Source organism: Lepisosteus oculatus, chromosome 7, assembly GCF_040954835.1.
Source record: "Lepisosteus oculatus isolate fLepOcu1 chromosome 7, fLepOcu1.hap2, whole genome shotgun sequence".
NCBI lineage: Eukaryota > Metazoa > Chordata > Actinopteri > Semionotiformes > Lepisosteidae > Lepisosteus > Lepisosteus oculatus.
Window position 1 is genome coordinate 4867179 of NC_090702.1, and position 19430 is coordinate 4886608.

The 19430-nt window shown below is 40.3% G+C and overlaps 1 protein-coding gene across 3 annotated transcripts in view; it reads right to left on the reverse strand.

Moving 5' to 3' along the window:
- Window positions 1–18357, reverse strand: part of trim24 (tripartite motif containing 24) — a 47141-nt gene extending 28784 nt beyond the window's left edge. For all 3 annotated transcript variants that reach the window (XM_015353297.2, XM_015353296.2, XM_069192043.1), the window contains exons 1-4: window positions 17497–18357; window positions 6841–6959; window positions 2067–2214; window positions 62–194 (exon numbers count right to left, since the gene is read on the reverse strand). In XM_015353297.2, the coding sequence (XP_015208783.2) occupies window positions 62–194; window positions 2067–2214; window positions 6841–6959; window positions 17497–17782 (686 nt within the window). In that variant the 5' untranslated portion in view covers window positions 17783–18357. The remainder of the gene's footprint in view (window positions 1–61; window positions 195–2066; window positions 2215–6840; window positions 6960–17496) is intronic.
- Between the last annotated feature and the right edge of the window lie 1073 nt (window positions 18358–19430).

The window sequence follows — 19430 nt, forward strand, 5'->3', positions numbered from 1 at the left end:
GAATGGAAAGGCCGGTCGGTGGAAGTCGGAGGACAGAAAGACATGAAGCAGCTGTGAGAACCTGTGGTCCTTGTGCTCCAGCAGCTGGCAGTCCCGGCAGGTAAGTCGGTCACAGGTGTCACAGAACAGCTTCAGGGGCTCCTTCTTGTGAATGGGACAGAAAACAGGCCGCTGGCTGGAGATGGAGACGGCTTCTGCAAAACAGAGATTCTGCATTTCAGGGTCAGGTCTTACTCTGGGGGCTTATTTTAGCAGAAAGCTAACGGAAGCAGTCTTGGAATTAAAACTTCCACGATTTGTTTTCTTCGTCTGTAGCTGTTTTTATTTCCTACATGAACAATTATCACCGTTTCCTCATGGGGAGTGATGGGTGGTTATTTGGTGAGGTTGGGAAAAATGTTGTGCTTCCCTGGAATCAGTTTTCTGTTCAGAAAATGAAAAACAAACGTTACCAATCTGAGCAGTTTTATAAGTGTTTGAAATCTCCTGCATGGCAGACTCGCCTTTTATTTTAACGCAGAGTGAAAAAAGTTTGAGAGCAGCAGCAACACTGTTACTTAAAAGAGATAATAGGCTGCTTTGAATTAAATATACAAACATACCCAACCTTTAACAGCCCTTTTCAGTCTGTAATTAGCAGGAGGTAACTGAACTTAACTGAACTTAATTAAACTTTATTGGCCCAAAGGGAATCTGTCTTGCACATCAAGAGCTCATGAACATATAACAATTGAACAATAATACAGAACAACAACAATACCATAAAACAAAACAACATCACTCAACCGCTAGCAGTTAGCAGAACCCTAACTGCATGAATTGGGATGCATATATGCAAAGAGTTAGTTAATTCATCACGTTCTTGCTATCTGCCCCATTCATAGCTTTGACCAATAGCATTTGCAGATTACACAATATTTTAATTTCTTGCTATAAATCTCTTTCCTATCCTGAATGGGTCTTAGATTAGTCTTAAATTAAATTCAAGACTGTGCAAACACTTAGCAGCTGACTTCATTTAGACAACTGCAGGTACCAAAACTCCACAAATACAAATGAGAAAAAGTCAATAAGAAGAGGCTACTTATGATAAAGACTTGGGTGATTATATTAAGACAATTACATCTTCTAGGCAATGTGAGGACGTTTTTAAAAAGGCAAACAAAATGTTAGAATATAAAGTAACCAAAAGTTAAGGGGATAAAACTTAATAAAAGGGGATGATATACTAAAATTATTCTATTGAGGTCCTACTAATGCATTGAACATGGTGTATTCACCTTGGTCATTAAATAAAAAGATATGGGTGCTTTGAAATCAATCTCAAGAAAAGCATTCCAAAGCTTAAAATAATGCCCTAAACTAGCAGGATGAAAAAAGTGGATCCATGAATCCTTTAGATATAAGAAAACGTGGGTATTTCAGAATAAAAAAATCATCTGCTAGGGCAATTTCTCCAGGACGGGCAGTAAACTAAGAACTGGGATTCAAATAGAAACTGAAAGGAAATGCATTTAAGACTAAGTGGGCACTTTTTACCCAATTTGTTTATGACTCACAGATCGTTTTTGCTACTAGGAACCAAACTAGCACGATGTCAGTTCCTTAGGGCCTTGAAAGGTAATATATGTTTGGATTCAATTTTTGTTTTGAGGCGGCACAGTAGCTAGCATTGCTTCCACACAGAGCGCTGGGACCCTGGGTTCAATGGACCTGGGGCGATGTCTGTGTGAACTTTCTATGCTCTCCCTGTGTTCTCTTCCACAGCCAAAAACATGCTGGCAGATTAATTGCCTTCTGGAAAAATTGGCCCTGGTGTGGGTGTGTGCTTGTCTGTGCGTGTGCCCTGTGACAGAACGGCATCCCGTCCAGGGTAAACCCTGAAGCGAGCCTGCTGTTTGGCGCCCTAGTTACTCTGAAATGGAACATGCAGTTAGAAAATGGATGGATGGATTTCCATTTTGATTTTACAAGAAATCAGACAGGTTTCAACGATGGCTGTCAACCCAATAGGTCACAACAGAGTACTACCTCAGATTATAAAGTTGCAAATAAAAGCAAAGTACCTGGAGATACCTCCTCTTTCTGTCTGATGGTGTGGTCCCTGGTGAATTTCACTCTCTGGTGTGCTTCAATGCAGGTGAGACACAGGAACTCCACGCATTCTACACAGAAACCTGTGGCCTCTGTATTGTCCTCGCAGCTTGTGCAAACCTGTTAAAAGGACACTAATTAGACCAAATTTCATTCCAAGTTAGCAATGTTAACACACCTCTTGGGATGGACTGAAAAGGTTAATCTTAATGTGCTTTAATGTTATGAAATAATTGTGGGTAAGTTATTATTAGGAGGATTTTAGGTTAAAGTATAATGTTTAAGAGTAATTCACTCAGTCCTGAGACCATCTTAAGTAAAAACGTTTAAAGGAAACTACACACACCTCTAATCAAGTAATACTAAGCGGGAACTCCTGGCTTCTATAAATTCTCCGAGAGCAATTTGTGGTGAAGAAATAATGGATAATTTGGTCATTGTTGAAGACTTTGTTTATAACATCTCACACTTGTATTGCCCTCACAACTGCAAACCTCTTAATAGGACAGTAATTAGACCAAATTTCACTCCAGGTTAGCAATGTTAACACATCCACTGGGATGGACTGAAAAGATTCAGTTTAATGTGCTCTAATGCTGAGAAATAATTATGGGTAAGTTACTGTTAGGAAGAGGCTAGGTTATAATGATGAAGAGTTATTCCGTCACCCCTGACACCATCTTAAGCAAAATTGTTTAAAGGAAACTGCACACACCTCTTATCAATTAATACTAGGTGAGAACTCCTGGCTTCTATAACTCCTCCGAGAGTAATTTGTGTTCAAGAAATAATGGTTAATTTGGTCATTGCTGAAGACGTCATTTTTATCATCTCAGCAAAACATGTCTCCAGCACTTCCTCTGACTGATGTTGTGCCGAACAAAGGGCATCAGCTGAGAGTTTGTGTGTTGAAAGTCCTCTTTATTTCATATGTACTGTATATGGGAGTCTTAAGAAACAACGTTTACAGTGCTCTTTTATATAGTAAAACAAACTATACAAGATACACTCCCACATGACTCTCTGTTTGCCTTATGGCTATATGGTCATTCTAAAAAGCTGACCAGTACATATATATTCTTTACTGCTGGCTTGCATGAAGAGCAGCCCCTTCTGCTGAATAGACCATTTGTTCCAGGAGAGGTCACTCGGTCATCTCCCTGAGAACTATGCCAGCTATGCATAAAAACATTATGTGGCTATGTAATCGTTTGAGACCAGACATCCTGAGATGGATTTAATAACATATAAGTAAAAAGATACATAGTTAACAAGATACAATACAGAATTTTAATGAAAAATTTTAGTTAATTCCCTCACTTAGTAAGAAAACCACAGCATAGCAATATGTTAATTGTCAATTGTTACAGGTTGTGAAAATAAGTAGCAAAATAATTAGGGGGGGGGGGGGGTTATTGAAATATGCTTTACAAACAAAAGGTTATAAAGAACTACTGGTCACCCACTGAAGCTCAGCAGGTGTGAGCTGTTGGAAGATCTGTTAGTGGGACCAGTAAGGGACACTCACCCTGCTGTCTGTGTGGGTCCAAATGCCCAAGTATACTGACAGGGACACTATACTGTAAAAAAGCGCCGTCCTTCAGATGAGACGTAAAACCGAGGTTCAGACTCTCTGTGGTCATTAAAACTAATAATAATAATAACTGATAATAATTCAAACATTTGTAACAATATTCTTGGATATCCCATTGTGGTCCAGCCACTGAAAATGCATAAATTTCTGAAATTACTGCTGCATTAAAACAATACAGTACAACTACACAATCATTTCAAGAGGAGATCCACTTCAATACCATAATAATGTATGTTCTTGCCCAAACACTTTTATATACAGAGCTTACAGTCCTATTTATTTTAGGAAATTTTCATTTCCTGTATTTTGAAATCCACAGACTAAAAATTCTCTCTCCTATTTTGGTTTTGCATCTTTAGAATAAGGAGACATTCTCATCTGCTTTTGGATATCCATGTTGAAGAAAAGGGGACTGAGTCCTAAATCAGATTCTTTTATTTGTTCTCTTTATAGCCCGTGAAGGCTTTGAATTGTGTTACAGGGCTAGCAATTCTGGGTTTCTGGGTCTGTAGAATGTAGGCCTCTGAAATGCATAGTTTTGTACATGTGTTTGTTTAATATTTTATGTTTAGCTTTTTTCTGTCAAACTGGGACAGATAAACCACAAAAGATAAAATATTATTGTAGACAGAAGAAGAACATAAAGACATTCTTGTACAAAAGGCTTAGCACTAACAGCATTAGTACTGCTTCTGTTTAACCATATTATATATGTAATCTGCCTTTGCCAGAAGTATTAGGCATGTTTATTCTTTTATTGTACTACAAATATTTATTATATTTTCATTTTGTACCATTCATTATAGGTAGGGACATTCATATGTGGTTTACAATATCTGTAAAAAGGTATAAATCTGTGACTTTACATGAACAAGATAATATATCCTTATTTATTACAAAGTGTTCAATTTATCCAATCTGGATTTGCTGAATCAACCTTCTTACATTGGACAAAGGTCTGTTGTATACTTAGGCTTCCTTGTCCTGTTGAACTGTAATTTTTGCAAGTTTCCAATCACTACCCAACTGAATAAAGAGTGGTCAGAGATATGCAGTTCAGTGAAACTGAAACAGCTATTAAGCTTAGGTTTAGTAATCATTACAAACAGAATAACACATTTTCATTTTTTTTAGATTTGATGGGCTTTTGGGATTTAACAAGTTTTATCGAGTTTCAGTTCAACAAAAACATCCATCTCTCCCTTTCGTGTTTTACAACACAGCCAGGTGCTTTCCAAACCCACAGGATTTTTAGACCGTTCTCTTTAACAGATCATTGTCCCAGGTCCTGAAAAATAACAAAGCTAAACTGTTAACTGTATGAAGAAAGTCTAACAAATTGCCTTATAAAAGTTTTTTTTTTAAAAAAAAGAAAAGTAAAAGACCAAGCAGACACTCTAGAGAACACCCGTTCTGACTGCTTCATGGCCCTATAGGATATGCCTCTTGCTAGATCATTTCATGTGGACTCTGAAGCCATCATTCCCTGCCATGCTAGCTTCCAATTCACATTCACAAGCACACAACACTAAGCTCAACAAGGAGTGAACAAAATTCAGTTTAACAATCTTTCAAGGTCATTCTTTGCTTTTGAGTATTGGCAAAACCACTTGGTAAAATCTAAAATCTAAAATACAATAATACAAGCAACAATAAAATACAATAAACTGCAAAACAAGGTCATATTTCAGGAAGGGTTCATTTTTACCAATTTCAATCAGTGGCTGCTGTCAGCAAGTTGTAGATTTCAATGAGGAGCATGAAGCCTAAAAACCTAGAAGTGTTTTTATTCTCCGAAACAAATCTCAAAATATCAGTTCTAGATATAATTTTAGTTTAAATAGCATAGATCATACGCTGCTGGCAATAAAGCAATTTATTACGGAACACCCTTTTGCAGAAACAGATGCATATTGGATATGATGTGACTCATTTATAGCCTAACTATTCATACAGAAACGCACGCTTGGCAGGGTGTGGTATTGTTTTGCGCATTAGTGTCAGTTTTTGCACTACCTGCATGTGCAACAAATTTGTGTGCTCAGCTACTACATTTTGATTCTTTGGAAACTTTGCCGGCAGCCGTATCGCCCTGCAACTCACAGCTGGCAGCCCCACTGAAGCTCAGCAGGTGTGAGCCTGGTCACTTCCTGGATGGGAGACCTCCTGGGAAAAACTAAGGTTGCTGCTGGAAGAGGTGTTAGTTGGGCCAGTAGGGGGCGCTCACCCTGCGGTCTGTGTGGGTCCTAATGTCCCACTATAGTGATGGGGAAACTATACTATAAAAAGGTGCTGTCCTTTGGATGAGACATAAAACCCCAGGGCATTTCTCAAAAAGAGTATGGGTGAAACCCTGGCGTCCTGGCCAAATTTCCCATTGGCCTTTACCAACCATGGCCTCCTAATAATCCCCCATGTGGTGAATGTTCTGGTGCACTATGGCATCATCCAGGTGGGGGCCTTCAGTTTCAGGGGCTTTCAGTTGGAGGGGAGTCCCCATTACCTGTAAAGTACTTTGAATCCAGAAAAGCCCTATAAAGTGCTATATTAGTGTAAGGATGTTTGATTGGTTTACAAATGTTTCCTATGTTCTTTATGATCAATTAAAAAATCTCATGAAAAATTTTGACTTCACTGCAGCATTTCTCCTCTCTTAGTGATGCAAACACTGATCATCTTATTATTTAAAACACATTGTTAGGAAGGAAGAGATTCAAACTAATAATATGACCAATTACAATGGAAAAAAATACCTTTGTTATTGTGAACAAATTTTACCCCATATTCCCTCAATTCCCACTGAAGCTATGTTTTTTTATAACCTCATTTTGTATAACACAGGAACACATATGTTATATAAGAAATGCCCATACAAAACAATAATGATATTTTGATAGTGCACTTCTCACTGACTGTACTGTATGTATTGTATTGTTGTATTACTGTATCATTTTGTTACACTGTGCTGTGTTGACTGTGTTAAGCTGCTGGTGCACTGCAATTTCCCTCACGGGATCAATAAAGTATCTATGTGTTCTAAGCATCCCCCACATGGAAGTTATATAATTTCAAATACATTTACAAAGACATTAGATTAAAAATTACATTACACTTGGGGAAAAAAATGCATGTGTGTCTTCTAGTTAATTTACCTGACTGGTCTTCTCCACAGTGCTGCTGGGAACTTCTACTGTGTCCTTCACAAAAAAGTTCTCCATTACATCGATCTCAACACACTCCTGCTGGCATACTGGGCACCGTATAACACCAACTGAAACATCAAAGGAAAAAAAAAAGCTCAGATAACGACATAAACATTGGGTTCAATTTCCCGGCAGAAAAATGCACTTCACTTCGGTTCGGATACATCTTAACTCCATGACGAATTTTGAGTGTGATTTATGGCATGAACCCACAGCATATACTGGGGCTAAAGGCTAAAATTGATTTTTTTGCAGCCCAAGATCTTTATTTAGATATTTAACTCATTGAATTTTTATATTAGGACTCTTAAATTGTATTCTATGACACCTGGGATTTATATTCCAGGCTGCTGATGCATATACATGCATATACAGCTTCTATCAAGACTGTCACTATAACAAGCTTCCATTGGGGAAAGTGAAAGGCAGCAGGATTCCTTTCAAATCAGGAAACACCGTTTTTCACACCTCCCCTGAAATGTGCATCCTCAACGGTCTGATCACTGTTCCCCTTTATCCAAACTTCCAGGTTCTCCCACCTTTTCTTCCCTATGCTTTCTCCTCGCCACCTCTTTTCCAATTCAATTCAAGGTGCTTTATTGGCGTGACCAGTGTTGCCAAACCAAAACAAATACAATTAACATACAACAAAAATCTACAGACATTTACAATAAAGACACAATCGTAAACTATTAACATTTGGAGCATTACTGGGAGACAGGCTCACTGTTCCTCAGGCTGTGACAGGAGGTCACATACTGGGCTGCCAGTTCAACCGAGTTCTCTCCCAGTAGGATTGGGACTTGATATGATTCTGGCTGGTGTGGGAATTCCGGGATTAGATTTGAAAATTTAGGGATGAATGTTTGTATAATCTCAGAATATCTGTCACAGTGCAGGAGGAAGTGCACCTCTGTCTCCATTTCTCCCCGCTGGCAGTGGGAGCTCAGCCTGTCCTCTCTGGACAGCCTGGTCTGCCTGTGTCGCCCCGTTTCTATGGCCAGGCTGCAGTCACTGAGCCTGTACTTCGTGAGGGTCTGTTTGTTTTTGCTGTTACTTATGTAACATTTTTAATTTTCCCCTCTTTCCCTCTCTTATTCCTGTTCTCCCAACCGCCCAAAGCAGAAATGTAAAAGGCATTTCAGAGATCCTATGAAGGTGCCAAATGTCACACCTCCCCAATCTGTGTGCTACAAGTTTTGAAAAAAAGGCCATGTAAACTGAAGCCCTTTATCTTGGTAATGGGGCATCTCCATGGCTGTAAACAGCTGCAGGATGGACTGAGGTATCCGCATAGCTGCAGGGATACTCAGCTCGAGAACAGCTTCCATTTAAATTGAACCCACTTGAGATCAGAAGGCTGGACGACTGCTCAAGCGGGGAATTTCCAAAGACGACCAGACGTCATCTGCATTTAAAAGCGAAATAATTTGAGAAGAGAAAAAAAAATCAAGATGACAAAGGAACGAGTAAAGGTTTACTCCGTGCTGAAAAGAGAAGAAAGGAAACAACGTCTCGTCTGTGGAGTCTTCTTCGGGTGTGAGAAAGACAGGGGAGTCAGCAGAGATGATATAACATAGGAGAACAGAAGCTGGGAGTGAAGAGGAGGCGGGAGCAGGGGGAAAGGCAGAGTGGACACTCAGGTGGTGTGAAGTCGAGAGAGGTGAAGAGAGGTGTGAAGTCGAAACCTGCAAATGAATAGAGAAGATTTGAAGGAAAGGAGTCTGTCGTTGAGAGGAGGGGGGCGGTGTGAATCTAGTTTCAGGATACTTTTGGTTTTGGGTGTCTTTCTGCAATAGGAGTTAAGAGACCCTTCTTTGAGAACGCAGACATAGGATAGATCGGTGTGAATATGGCTGTTAGAGGTGAAATGGAGAAATCTTTTATCCTAACAGCCCTAGCGGGTTCTCTGAATCGGTCTCCAAGTCTCCTTCCTGCTTCCCCAATGTAGATAGCAACACTCCCGGCTTCTGTTCACCCATGCTATATATCAGCTGCTGACTTCCCTGTCTCATACCCGAAGAAGGCCCAAAACGTGTTTCCTTTCTTCCCTTTTCAGCATGGAATAAATCTTTACTTGTTCCTTTGCAGCCTACAGATGCTGACACAGCTCCCCACTACTACCATCAAGAGGACAATCTACCTAAACCAGTGGATTCATTCTTGTTCAACTGAAGCCTCTGAGGTATTAGGCATATAAAGCTACAGACTGTATGACCCTCTAACATCTGGAAAAAGGTACCAGAGCATTCGGGCCCAGACTACCAGAGCCAGAGACAGTTTTTACCCCCGCACTATCAAACTATTAAACTCCCAGCCTCTCTCACCTATGATCTGAACCTCACAGTGCCTTCTTTCTTACCAAAAACTCAAACACACATTGAAATCTACCTCTACCTCACATGTCAAAAAGCTCACTACCCATAATTTCTATCCTTTTATTTCATTCTGTTGATGCATGTTTTGCACAACTGATGTTGTTTTCCACATTGCTTGTTGTTGTTTTGCACACTGCCTGTTGTTTTTGCACACTGCCTGTTGTTGTTTTTGCACACTGCCTGTTGTCTCTGTCTTTCTTTAATTATATAATTGTATTGTTGTTTTTTTGTACTACTTATCATCTGAGAGCTAGTTAAATAGCATTTCGTTATAAAATATACCTGTATATGTGTATAATGACAATAAACTTGAACTTGACAGACTAAATAAAGGGAAAGCATCACCACTTTAATGAAATTTTAATGAAACCCACTTAAGTTTCTTGTGTTTGTTTGTTTGACAGCCTGGTTTGTTTGGTTGCATTTTTGTTACGGACCATAGGTTGTCTTCATTCAAGTTTCATTTTTAGTTTAAAAGGCAAATTGTGTGCGAAGGATTATTTCGTTTATGAAAGCCATCTTAAATCTCCTTTTCCCAATTCCCAATTCTGAGCACACTAGGACGGCCAGTGTTAGAGATTTAGTATAAGAGGATGGAGATACCAATTTTTTTGGTAACACAGGATATTGTTACACCATTACAGCACTGCCAAAATGACCCCAAAATATTGTCATGTATTGTGCAATATTATACTGTTTATCAGATTAATGATTCAGTTCCAGTTAAATAAGCAAAAGGAACTAGTAATCTTTATTTTTAGATGACATGAGCCTAGAGCAATTTTAGTATTTTAGTATTTAACAAACTGCCTTATCCCACTGGGACTGGGACTCTCCAATTTTAAGGCCTCATCATGTCACTAGCCAACTATGACCAGCACTCTCCAATTAGCTGAACAGCACAGTGCACAGTGGGATAAGTCTTCCCATGCTCTCTCAGCTCTTATTAACACAGTTACCCCTGCAGTCTTCAGGGCTAAGACAGGCATGTGGTTCTGTCAACAAGAGATTCACTTCACTACTCGGGGAATTGTCCTTAATTCCTTGTCTTCTAAGTCTTTTATATCATAAACACTTGTGTCTTGTAACTTTCCATTCCAGCAGTTGTGAAAGTAAGTAGTTCCGCTTTTGTCTATATATGCTGATCTGTCACGTATGTTATGTTGCAAGGCATAACTGCCATATGTTCCTGGCAGAGTTACAGACATAATGAGGAACTTGCTTGACTGCTTCATCACGTGGACACACAATGTTTAATCCCTTTAATGGACTTGTTTTACAGCAGAACATGTGTAATCCATCCACTGTGGGAGTAACCATTGAACCTGTTTACTGTATAAAGAGACCACCCTTTGTAATACTTCTTTGGGTCTTGCTTGACAAAGCCTGGCTCCCATATGCATATGCAATAAAGGCGTTTTTTGCTGCATGAACACCAGAGTTGCTGCCTTGTACCTGATACTACACTACCAGTGACCCTTCATCCTCTGATATGGGGATGTGTTGTCTTTTGACATGTCATAAGACGTCTATGAAGGTGGGTGGGTCAGAAAAGTCTATAGACACTTCCTCCAGCCCCAGCGTTGCCCTAGCGTTGTGAAGTAGCAATGTCAACCACTGCACCACCGTGCGGCCCCCACTCTGAAACAATGTCTTCAACATCACGAACATTCAGATCTTAACATGAGCACCTGTAACAGATTACAATTACTTACATTGTACATTTTGAACAGATTTCTTTATTCAGAACAGATTTTGTGCCTCCTTTTCCATTTCTGAATTTGAAGACTAGCCACACTTGAAACACATTTTTAAATATACCATTTGCCCCTTCGATTTTCAACATGCTTTTTTTATACACAAACACACACACCCATGTGATTGCAAAATGCCAGACCTGCCATGCAACATATTACATTCTGCAGCAAAGTTGCTTACAGGCAGTTTTGGAAATCCTCAAGACCACACAACAGTGGCCTTAGGACACATCTGTCCCAGTTTAAGATATGGGAGGTCCCTGTTATGAACTGTAAAAGAAACAATGCTTCCAAAAACAAAGATACTTTAATGTTTTTAAATGTAAGTGATTCATCATCATTCTTCTTTGAAAATGACATACTTTGTTTTATTGTAATTCACAATTATTTTTATGTAATTCGATTACATTTAATTAAAGAACAGCCATTTATTAAAAGCAAACCTATAAATTAAATTACAAAAAAAGCGCTAACAGTAGTTTCCAGATCACCAGCTCAAGACACTCTTATCTCAGCTGTCAGATATATGAGCTATATCCCTGAAGTATTCATGCACTATTTAAGTTAAAGCATCAAGTCATGCACACTTTAAGGCCAGTGCATTAATAAATGCTTCAACTTCTTATATATCAATCGACATTACTGCTCTTCATTTTCTAATGGTTCGTGAGCTTATAATGAACACATCTTAATTAGTCAACACTTTCATTTAAAAATTAAGCAAATTCAGAGTATGATTTTGGAAAATGATTTTATGTAGCTAATAATTTTAACCATATTTCACATCCATGTACTTCAATGTATCTATATACGTCTTCCTAAAAACTGTCTATTGAACCTATGACCTGCCCCCGAATTTATTAATTTACTGCACAGTTCAGGTCTGACTGCATCATCAGGGATTAAAATAAATTCATTTTAGGGCTAAACTAAGTTTACTTTAGGATTCTATTTTAAGCACATTTACCTTGTCTGACTTACATAACCTGGAAATATCATATCTTTATCATAAAAAAAAGAATCATCTTCTTAATATAATTACACATATCAAAGCACATATCTTTAAATTAAGCAGATAATTGTAGGTCATTGTAAATTATTAGCAACTTGCAAAAAGTTTTTTACAGCATTTAAAAAAAGTGAAAATGTTAAAGAGCTAAAAAAGTTATACTTCTTAAAAAAAATTATACACCTCACCATTCTGACTGCATTTTTAAACACCATAGATAAGTGACAAATTATAGTATCTTCAAAGACGAACTGGTTTTCCTAGCATCTCATCCCATCTGAGAAACCCCCAACAATTCTTTATAACTGTCAAATTTGAAAGGAGTAAATCTATTTGAACTATTTTCTTTCAAACTATTTTAATTCAAACCACCTGAGGTCATGCTGCCACTGTGTGTCACTTCGAATGATCAGCAAGGAAGCTTTGAGCCACTTTTCAAAAGTAAATCTAGATTTAAAGTGCTGGTGGAACTGGTTTATAATTAAGTCTTACTAGTGTCTTCCATTCCATCTGAATTCTGTTCCTTCATTAAAACCTTATACAACAGTTAAACAGTGTAAAACACTTGTAATTCTAGCACTAGAAATTATGCAAATTCAAATATATTCCCTTTTCTAAAATATATTCCACTTTTGATTATAATAATGGATTCACCAGAACAGCTTTCTGAAATACAAAAGCAAACATTATCATTCAATAAGATTTATCTGAATAAAATGAACAAATATTGGACAGAAATCCAACAGAGGAGATAACCAACCACAGCCACACCTATTCCAGGACTCAGTCATAGAGCAGGATGTGGAACCACCAACAGCTGTATCACCCTGAAGCTCACAGCTAACAGCCCCGCTGAAGCTCAGCAGGTGTGAGCCTGGCCAGTACCTGGATGGGAAACTCCTGGGAAAACTAAGGTTGCTGCTGGAAGAAGTGTTAGTGGGGCCAGTAGGGGGCGCTCACCCTGCGGTCTGTGTGGGTCCTTATGCCCCAGTATAGTGACAGGGACAGTATACTGTTAAAATGTCCCTCTCCTTCGAATAATAATATAAAACCGAGGTCCTAATTCTCCATGTTCATTAAAAGTCCCAGGGTGTTTATAAAAAAAAACAAGGGTGTTACCCTGATGTCCTGGCCATATTTCCCCCTGGCCTTTATAAATCATGGCTTGCTAATAATCCCCATCTCTGAACTGGCTTCATCACTCTGCTCTTCTCCTCACTGATAGCTGGTGTATGCTTAGTCGCACTATGGCTGCCGTCACATCATCCAGGTGGGGCTGCACACTGGTGGTGGTGGAGAGGATCCCCATGACCTGTAAAGTGCTTTGAGTGGAGTGTCCAGAAAAGTGCTATATAACTGTAAGGATTGTTTATTTATTACATACACTGAAATCAAGCAGTGTCTTTTCAATTATCTTCATGATTATCATATTCCCAAGGAATGCAGTATTCTTCTATCAGCACATTAGCTAGTCAGAGGACAGATTAAACTAGATCAATTTCAAAAACCTGTTACTTTTTGTAATTGATTTATTTCAGGTGTAAACTGAGGGCCTTCAGAATTAGTACTGTTTTGAAAAACACTTTTTGGCACAATAATGGGGAATTAATTTATACTATACCTTGATTAGATATTTGCCTGACAAAACAAACCAAATGCTCATGACACAAGACAAAGCAATCAGCATTAGATGTTTGCTTGCCATCTTCCCAGAACTGTAATTTTTCTTCTTCTCTTCCTTATGCTATCAATCTCGCTAATCATAACTTAACTTTTAGCAAGCTGCTGCCTGTTTCTCTTCACCTGTATTGTCTACTCCTGGCAGTGGAGAGATCAGACATTGCTCCACATGCCTGAAACTGTAAATTGTGGTCAGGATGTGCAAGGCAAGAAAATTCCGAGGCACCACAGCAATGCACATCCAAACCAAGGATGGCTCGTGTTCATTAAAAAAAAAAAGCAAAGAGGCTCAGAAATTGATGACATTTGAACAAGTCTTGAAATCTTTTTTTTTTTAATTGTGGAAACAATCTGCATTACAATAATACTCTCTACACCTGTGGTCCAGTTGAAAAAAAAAAATCTAGCAGGTTTGAATGTGCAGCCTTTGCACTTTGCCAAAATTGCAATTAACCTTTACAGCAAAGCACAGCACTATTTGCAACATCACCAGTGAGAACCCTGACTCTCCCCTTTGCTCCAGGCATTCAGCAGCTACTTTGACAGCGCAGTACAACTTCTCACTCATCACGTTTAGAAAACTGGATGCTTCAGCTTCCTTTTCCAAAGCACCGTAAGCAGGGAGCTCAGGGAACAAGGATCACTGTAGCATCTCGCCTCTTGGCAATGGCATGAAGCCACTGGACTGCTAAAACAAGCACGCAGACAACACTGCCTGAAGAAATTCGAGTAGGGAGCTGCGCCAGCAGGCGTAGGCTGCAAAAGAACAGGTCTAAGTTAATTCCTTGCTCAAAGGTAATGAAAAAAGAAACAATATATTGGCTGTTGGAGCCTTCTTTGGGTGGGAGGGAGGCAGGGAAAGCAGCAGATAATTAAGGCATAGGAGAACAAAAGACATAAATGGTAAGAAGCCAGCAGCTGTATCAGCCTCACTTAAGCTCGGCAGGTGTGAGCCTGGACAGTACCTGGATGGGAGACCTCCTGGGAAAGCTAAGGTTGATGCTGGAAGAGGTGTTAGTAGGGCCAGTAGGGGGTGCTCACCCCGAGGTCTGTGTGGGTCCTAATGCCCCAGTATAGTGATGGAGACACTAATAATTACTATTTCCTTACACTTACTTAGTGCTCTTCTGGAAACTCAACTCAAGCGCTTTCCAGGTAATGGGAACTCCCCTCCATCACCACCAGTGTGCAGCCCCCACCTGGATAATGCACCAGTCTGCCCCCCCACACACCAGCTATCAGTGGGGAGTAGAGCAGAGTGATGAAGCCAGTTTAGAGATGGGGGTTATTAAGAGGCCATGATTGGTAAAGTCCAACAGGAAATTTGGTCAGGGCGCCAGGGTAAAACCCCTACTCTTTTCAAGAAAAACGCCCTTTTTAAACTATACTGTAAAAAGGCGCCATCCTTCGGATGAGACGTGAAATCAAGGTCCTGTCTCTCTGTGGTCATTAAAAATCCCAGGGCATTCCTTGAAAAAGCATAGGGATGTTCTAAAATACCTTTCATCAATATTTGCAAAAAAGATTTGGGCCTAATCACTATGTGCATAATACAGGCTGGTACAGTACCTGTATTACTAAATCCCACCCTTCTAGAAATCCTCATTCAGCAGCATGCAAATCAGATTGTCACAGGAAAGGCAGAAAAGGTGCTAATTGCAGGCAGGAAGGCTGACAGCATTAAAACGGCTGGAGAGAAACCTGGCTGGAGTTAATTTTAAGGCAGGACAATCAAGTCAGACAAAGGTGTGTAGGAATTACTAAATTACAGAGTAGGCAATAATTTAATTTATGCTGAAAAAAAGAAGAAAGAAAACTTTTTTCTTTTTTTCCAGCATGGAATAAACCTAGGACTTGTTCCTTTGCAGCCTACGCGTGCTGACGCAGCTACCCACCTGACTAATTGAATTTGCTACCTAAGAACAAAACATGAAACTGCATTTATTTCAACAGTGAAACATGAATCTGAGGACACCAGAGGAAGTTACTTGAAATGCATTTAAAACTGAGATCGGGGGCACCCCTTTACCTAAAAACACTGTGAGGTATGAGGGTGGAACAAGCTGCCCAGCAATGTGGTTGGGGCTGATACCCTTCACGAAACAGCTGGATAAGATCCTTGACTCAATAAACTCACTATCGCAGGCTCACCATGGGCCAAACGGCCTCCTCTGCATTTATCACCCTTTCTGGTGTTCTTACAACCCCAGGAAGGAGGCTATGTGGTTTTGAACAGGCACGGTTTGCATGCAGCCATGTCTTAACTGCATGTCAAGTTGCCACCCCACAGCCATTTTTTGTAGCATTAGATATCTGATTCATTTTCTTCAAGATGCTTTTAAACGTCAATGGCACTGACAGTTGGAATAACCCCACTGACAGCACTCAGAAAAAAAACAAAATCACGTCATTCCCTGTGCTTGATCTTTACATATATTAATTAGCACTACCTGGGGAGGTTCACAACTTAAAGAACTAATGTTTGTTGGGGATTTTGCTCACAGCACAGCAGAGAACTGAATTATATCAGTGCAGGTAAACTGGATTGCACGACGCATGCTTGATGCAGATCCCATGCAGCAATACCTGTAAAGCGCTTTGAGTGGAGTGTCCAGAAAAGCACTATATAAGTGTAAGCAATTATTATTATTATTATTATTATTATTATTATTATTATTATTATTATTATTATTACATCAGGTAGTCCTAAACACTGTAGGATTACACAACAGGCAAGAGTTTATTCAAGTTTCTAATTTAGTCAAATCTCAACAACCAAATTGTTTTCCTATTGACTGTAAAGTTTAGTTTCGTTCACTTTTTCTGTTTTTGCCAAGTTCTTGCACTTTTTGCTCAGAAGCCAGACACAGCGAGATCACAGTTCTGATAACAGCCTCACGTTCCTCTCAACCACAGTCACTGTCTGGGACAAGGGGGCTGGTGGTGGAGGAGTCACAATTTGACAGCGGGAGGAAAAAAAATAACACATTTGGCCCATCAGTCACAGTGTTTCTTCTTGCTTCTAAAGATAATTACTCCCCCCCATCCCAGAACACTTACATTCAACTGAAAGTGGCGAGTAAGCAACTTTCCCCACATTACAAGTTAAACAGAACGCATCAGCACTGAGTAGGGCAGTGCACAACAAAAGCAAAAGCACACTGCAATGAAATAGGACGTCAGTAATTGTATTTAAAAAATTTGATTCCTATTGATCCTAACGTCCTCTCTAAAGTCGGTGTAACTGAAAGCAAACCTCAAGTGATCCAGCACTTAGGTACGCTAACTTAAGTGCTGTACAATCAATACAGTACTTCTCACTGTAGTGATTGTATTATTATTATTGTTGTATCATTCGTTACACTGTTGCTGTGTTGTCTGTGTTAAGCTGCTGTTGCATTGCAATTTCCCTCACGGGATCAATAAAGTATCTATCTTAATATAATAAGTAACGAAAGACTAGGTCTACAAGGTAATGTAGATATAAACGGGATCCACTAGTTAATGTGAGCACGCAGAAAAAGACATTTCACAGCCAGAAACTACTGCTGCACGCCGTATTGTTGTGCATTTGATAAATAAACTTTGATTTGATTTAATGCACGGTGCGGTGGCTCAGTGATTTTGCAACTAGCCCCATATACAACCTCTTTCTTTCCCATCTCGAGTTAATTTCTGCAATCCCAGGTTCACAGACCCGCTCTGTACATTGGTTGCGCACCCGTTCCGGAGCCAAACAAGGAAGCTCTTATTAGATTTTTTTAGGAAAGGGCATACTTACTGGATCTCGATGCATGGTCACCCGGCGGAGAGGGGTCTTTCTTCTCGGCTACCGCCAAATGCCTGGAAGGCTGCGGCAAGCACTTTTTGCAGAAAGAGTGAAGGCAGGGCAGGAGTCGGGGTTCTCTGCTCTGGAAATTTGAGGTGCATACGGCACAGGTGTCCAGCAAATTCAGGGAGCTTCGCAGCTTGGGACTCTCCTCTTCGATCTGCATGCTTTCTGCTTCGTTTTCTGCAACCAGCACGACGTCTTTGTCACCGTTGGTTTTTTCCGAGCTCTCATCCATATTTTTCCACGGACTGTTTGTTGATCGACAGAATGTATTCCAGTTGTGTGTCTGTGTGGTGTGTTGTTGTTGTTGTTGTTGTTGTTGTTGTTTTCAGGTGGCAGTCATCACCTGACTTCACATCGGTCACGCCAAGATACCTTACAAACGTAACACTGGATGGTTCCTCGTAACCATGCTTATTATAATAATAATAAAACCCGAAGGAACGGCGTGTGCTTATTCAAAGTACTGTACGGAGCTGCAAAGTGCTGGATCCCCAATTACTTCCGATTCCAGTTCTTTCCAGACCGTTCTCTTTATTGACAGTCACTGTGCAATGGATATACCCCGTACAGGACATGCGTTACGCAAACATTACCGTAGCGATGTCCGTGTTGAAGTCGGGCATGAAAGAAATCCGTGTAAGTGCCCGCAGCGGCATGCACGGGCTACAAATGTAGCTGACGCCTTGTATTTTGCCCTATGCAGTCGATAGGCATCCACAAGGCCCTCGCAGACACGGATCCGCGCAGCACATACACATTTCCCAGGTTGCCCCGCGCACCCTGCAGCGCAGAGCAGCAGCAGCAGCAGCAGCCCTGGGTAGGAGGAGACAAACAGAAACCTTCAGAGACAGAGAAAGCGCTGCTTTCTCTCCCTGAGTGACTGCGGGGTTTTGTATCGTTAGTGGGGGCTCTTCGAAGCCCGGTGTGGGAGTTGAAGAGGAAAAAAATAAAGCATGTACTGTATTAGCAATTTAAGCAACCACAGTGTAAAAGCTGACCAAGTAGGCTGGCAATAATAAGATAAGATCACTTTATTTGCCCTGTACAATTTATTGCATTAGGAATTTGTCTTTTCACAAACCCCAGCTTGCTCTCCATGAGACACACAGGCAGGGAGAGAAGCTTGGGTGCAGAGCACAGGGTCAGCCATTTTTACAGCACCTCTGGAGCAGCTGGGGTTAAGGGCCTTTGCTCAGGGGCCCAAAGGAGTAGGATTCCTCTGTCAGCCATGGGATTTGAACCAGCAACCTTCCAGCCATAGGCACAGATCATTAGCCACAGTGCTACAACTCTATTTCAACTTCTAGTAAAGAAACACTGGTGTCCAGTGGGTTTTAATAGGTCTCTGTCTCTAAAGCTCCAGCGTACCATCAATGAAATGACTCAGATTTGTTTAATTTAGTACATAATGAGCTTAATTAGATGATTAAAGGGCTCAGCTGGGAGGAAAACCAGAAGCCTTCTAGCCCACACAGGTCTGGAGCTAGTCCCCTGGTTTAATTGTTGCAATAGGAAAGGGAGACTACAATCCTGAAAAGCTCCAATCCAGTTCGTTTTACAGATCAAGTCTTCCTAAAGTGTGGGAACATGTGTAAAATATTCAATTTGGCCATTTGTTCAATTAAGAGAATTCTGGTCTTTGAGAGCTGAAAGGGGCTGAGATTTTGGTACCAAAAGATCTGTAATTGCTATCAGCTAGTGTATATCACCCTGCAGCTTTCACCTGGCTACCCACTGAAGCTAAGCAGGGTTAAGCCTCATTAGTACCTGGATGGGAGACCACCTCAAAAGCTATAGTTGCTGCTGGAAGAGGTGTTAGTGGGTCAAGCAGGAGTTGCTCACCCAAAGGTGAGGTCACATGGTCTGCAGTCCATGTGGGT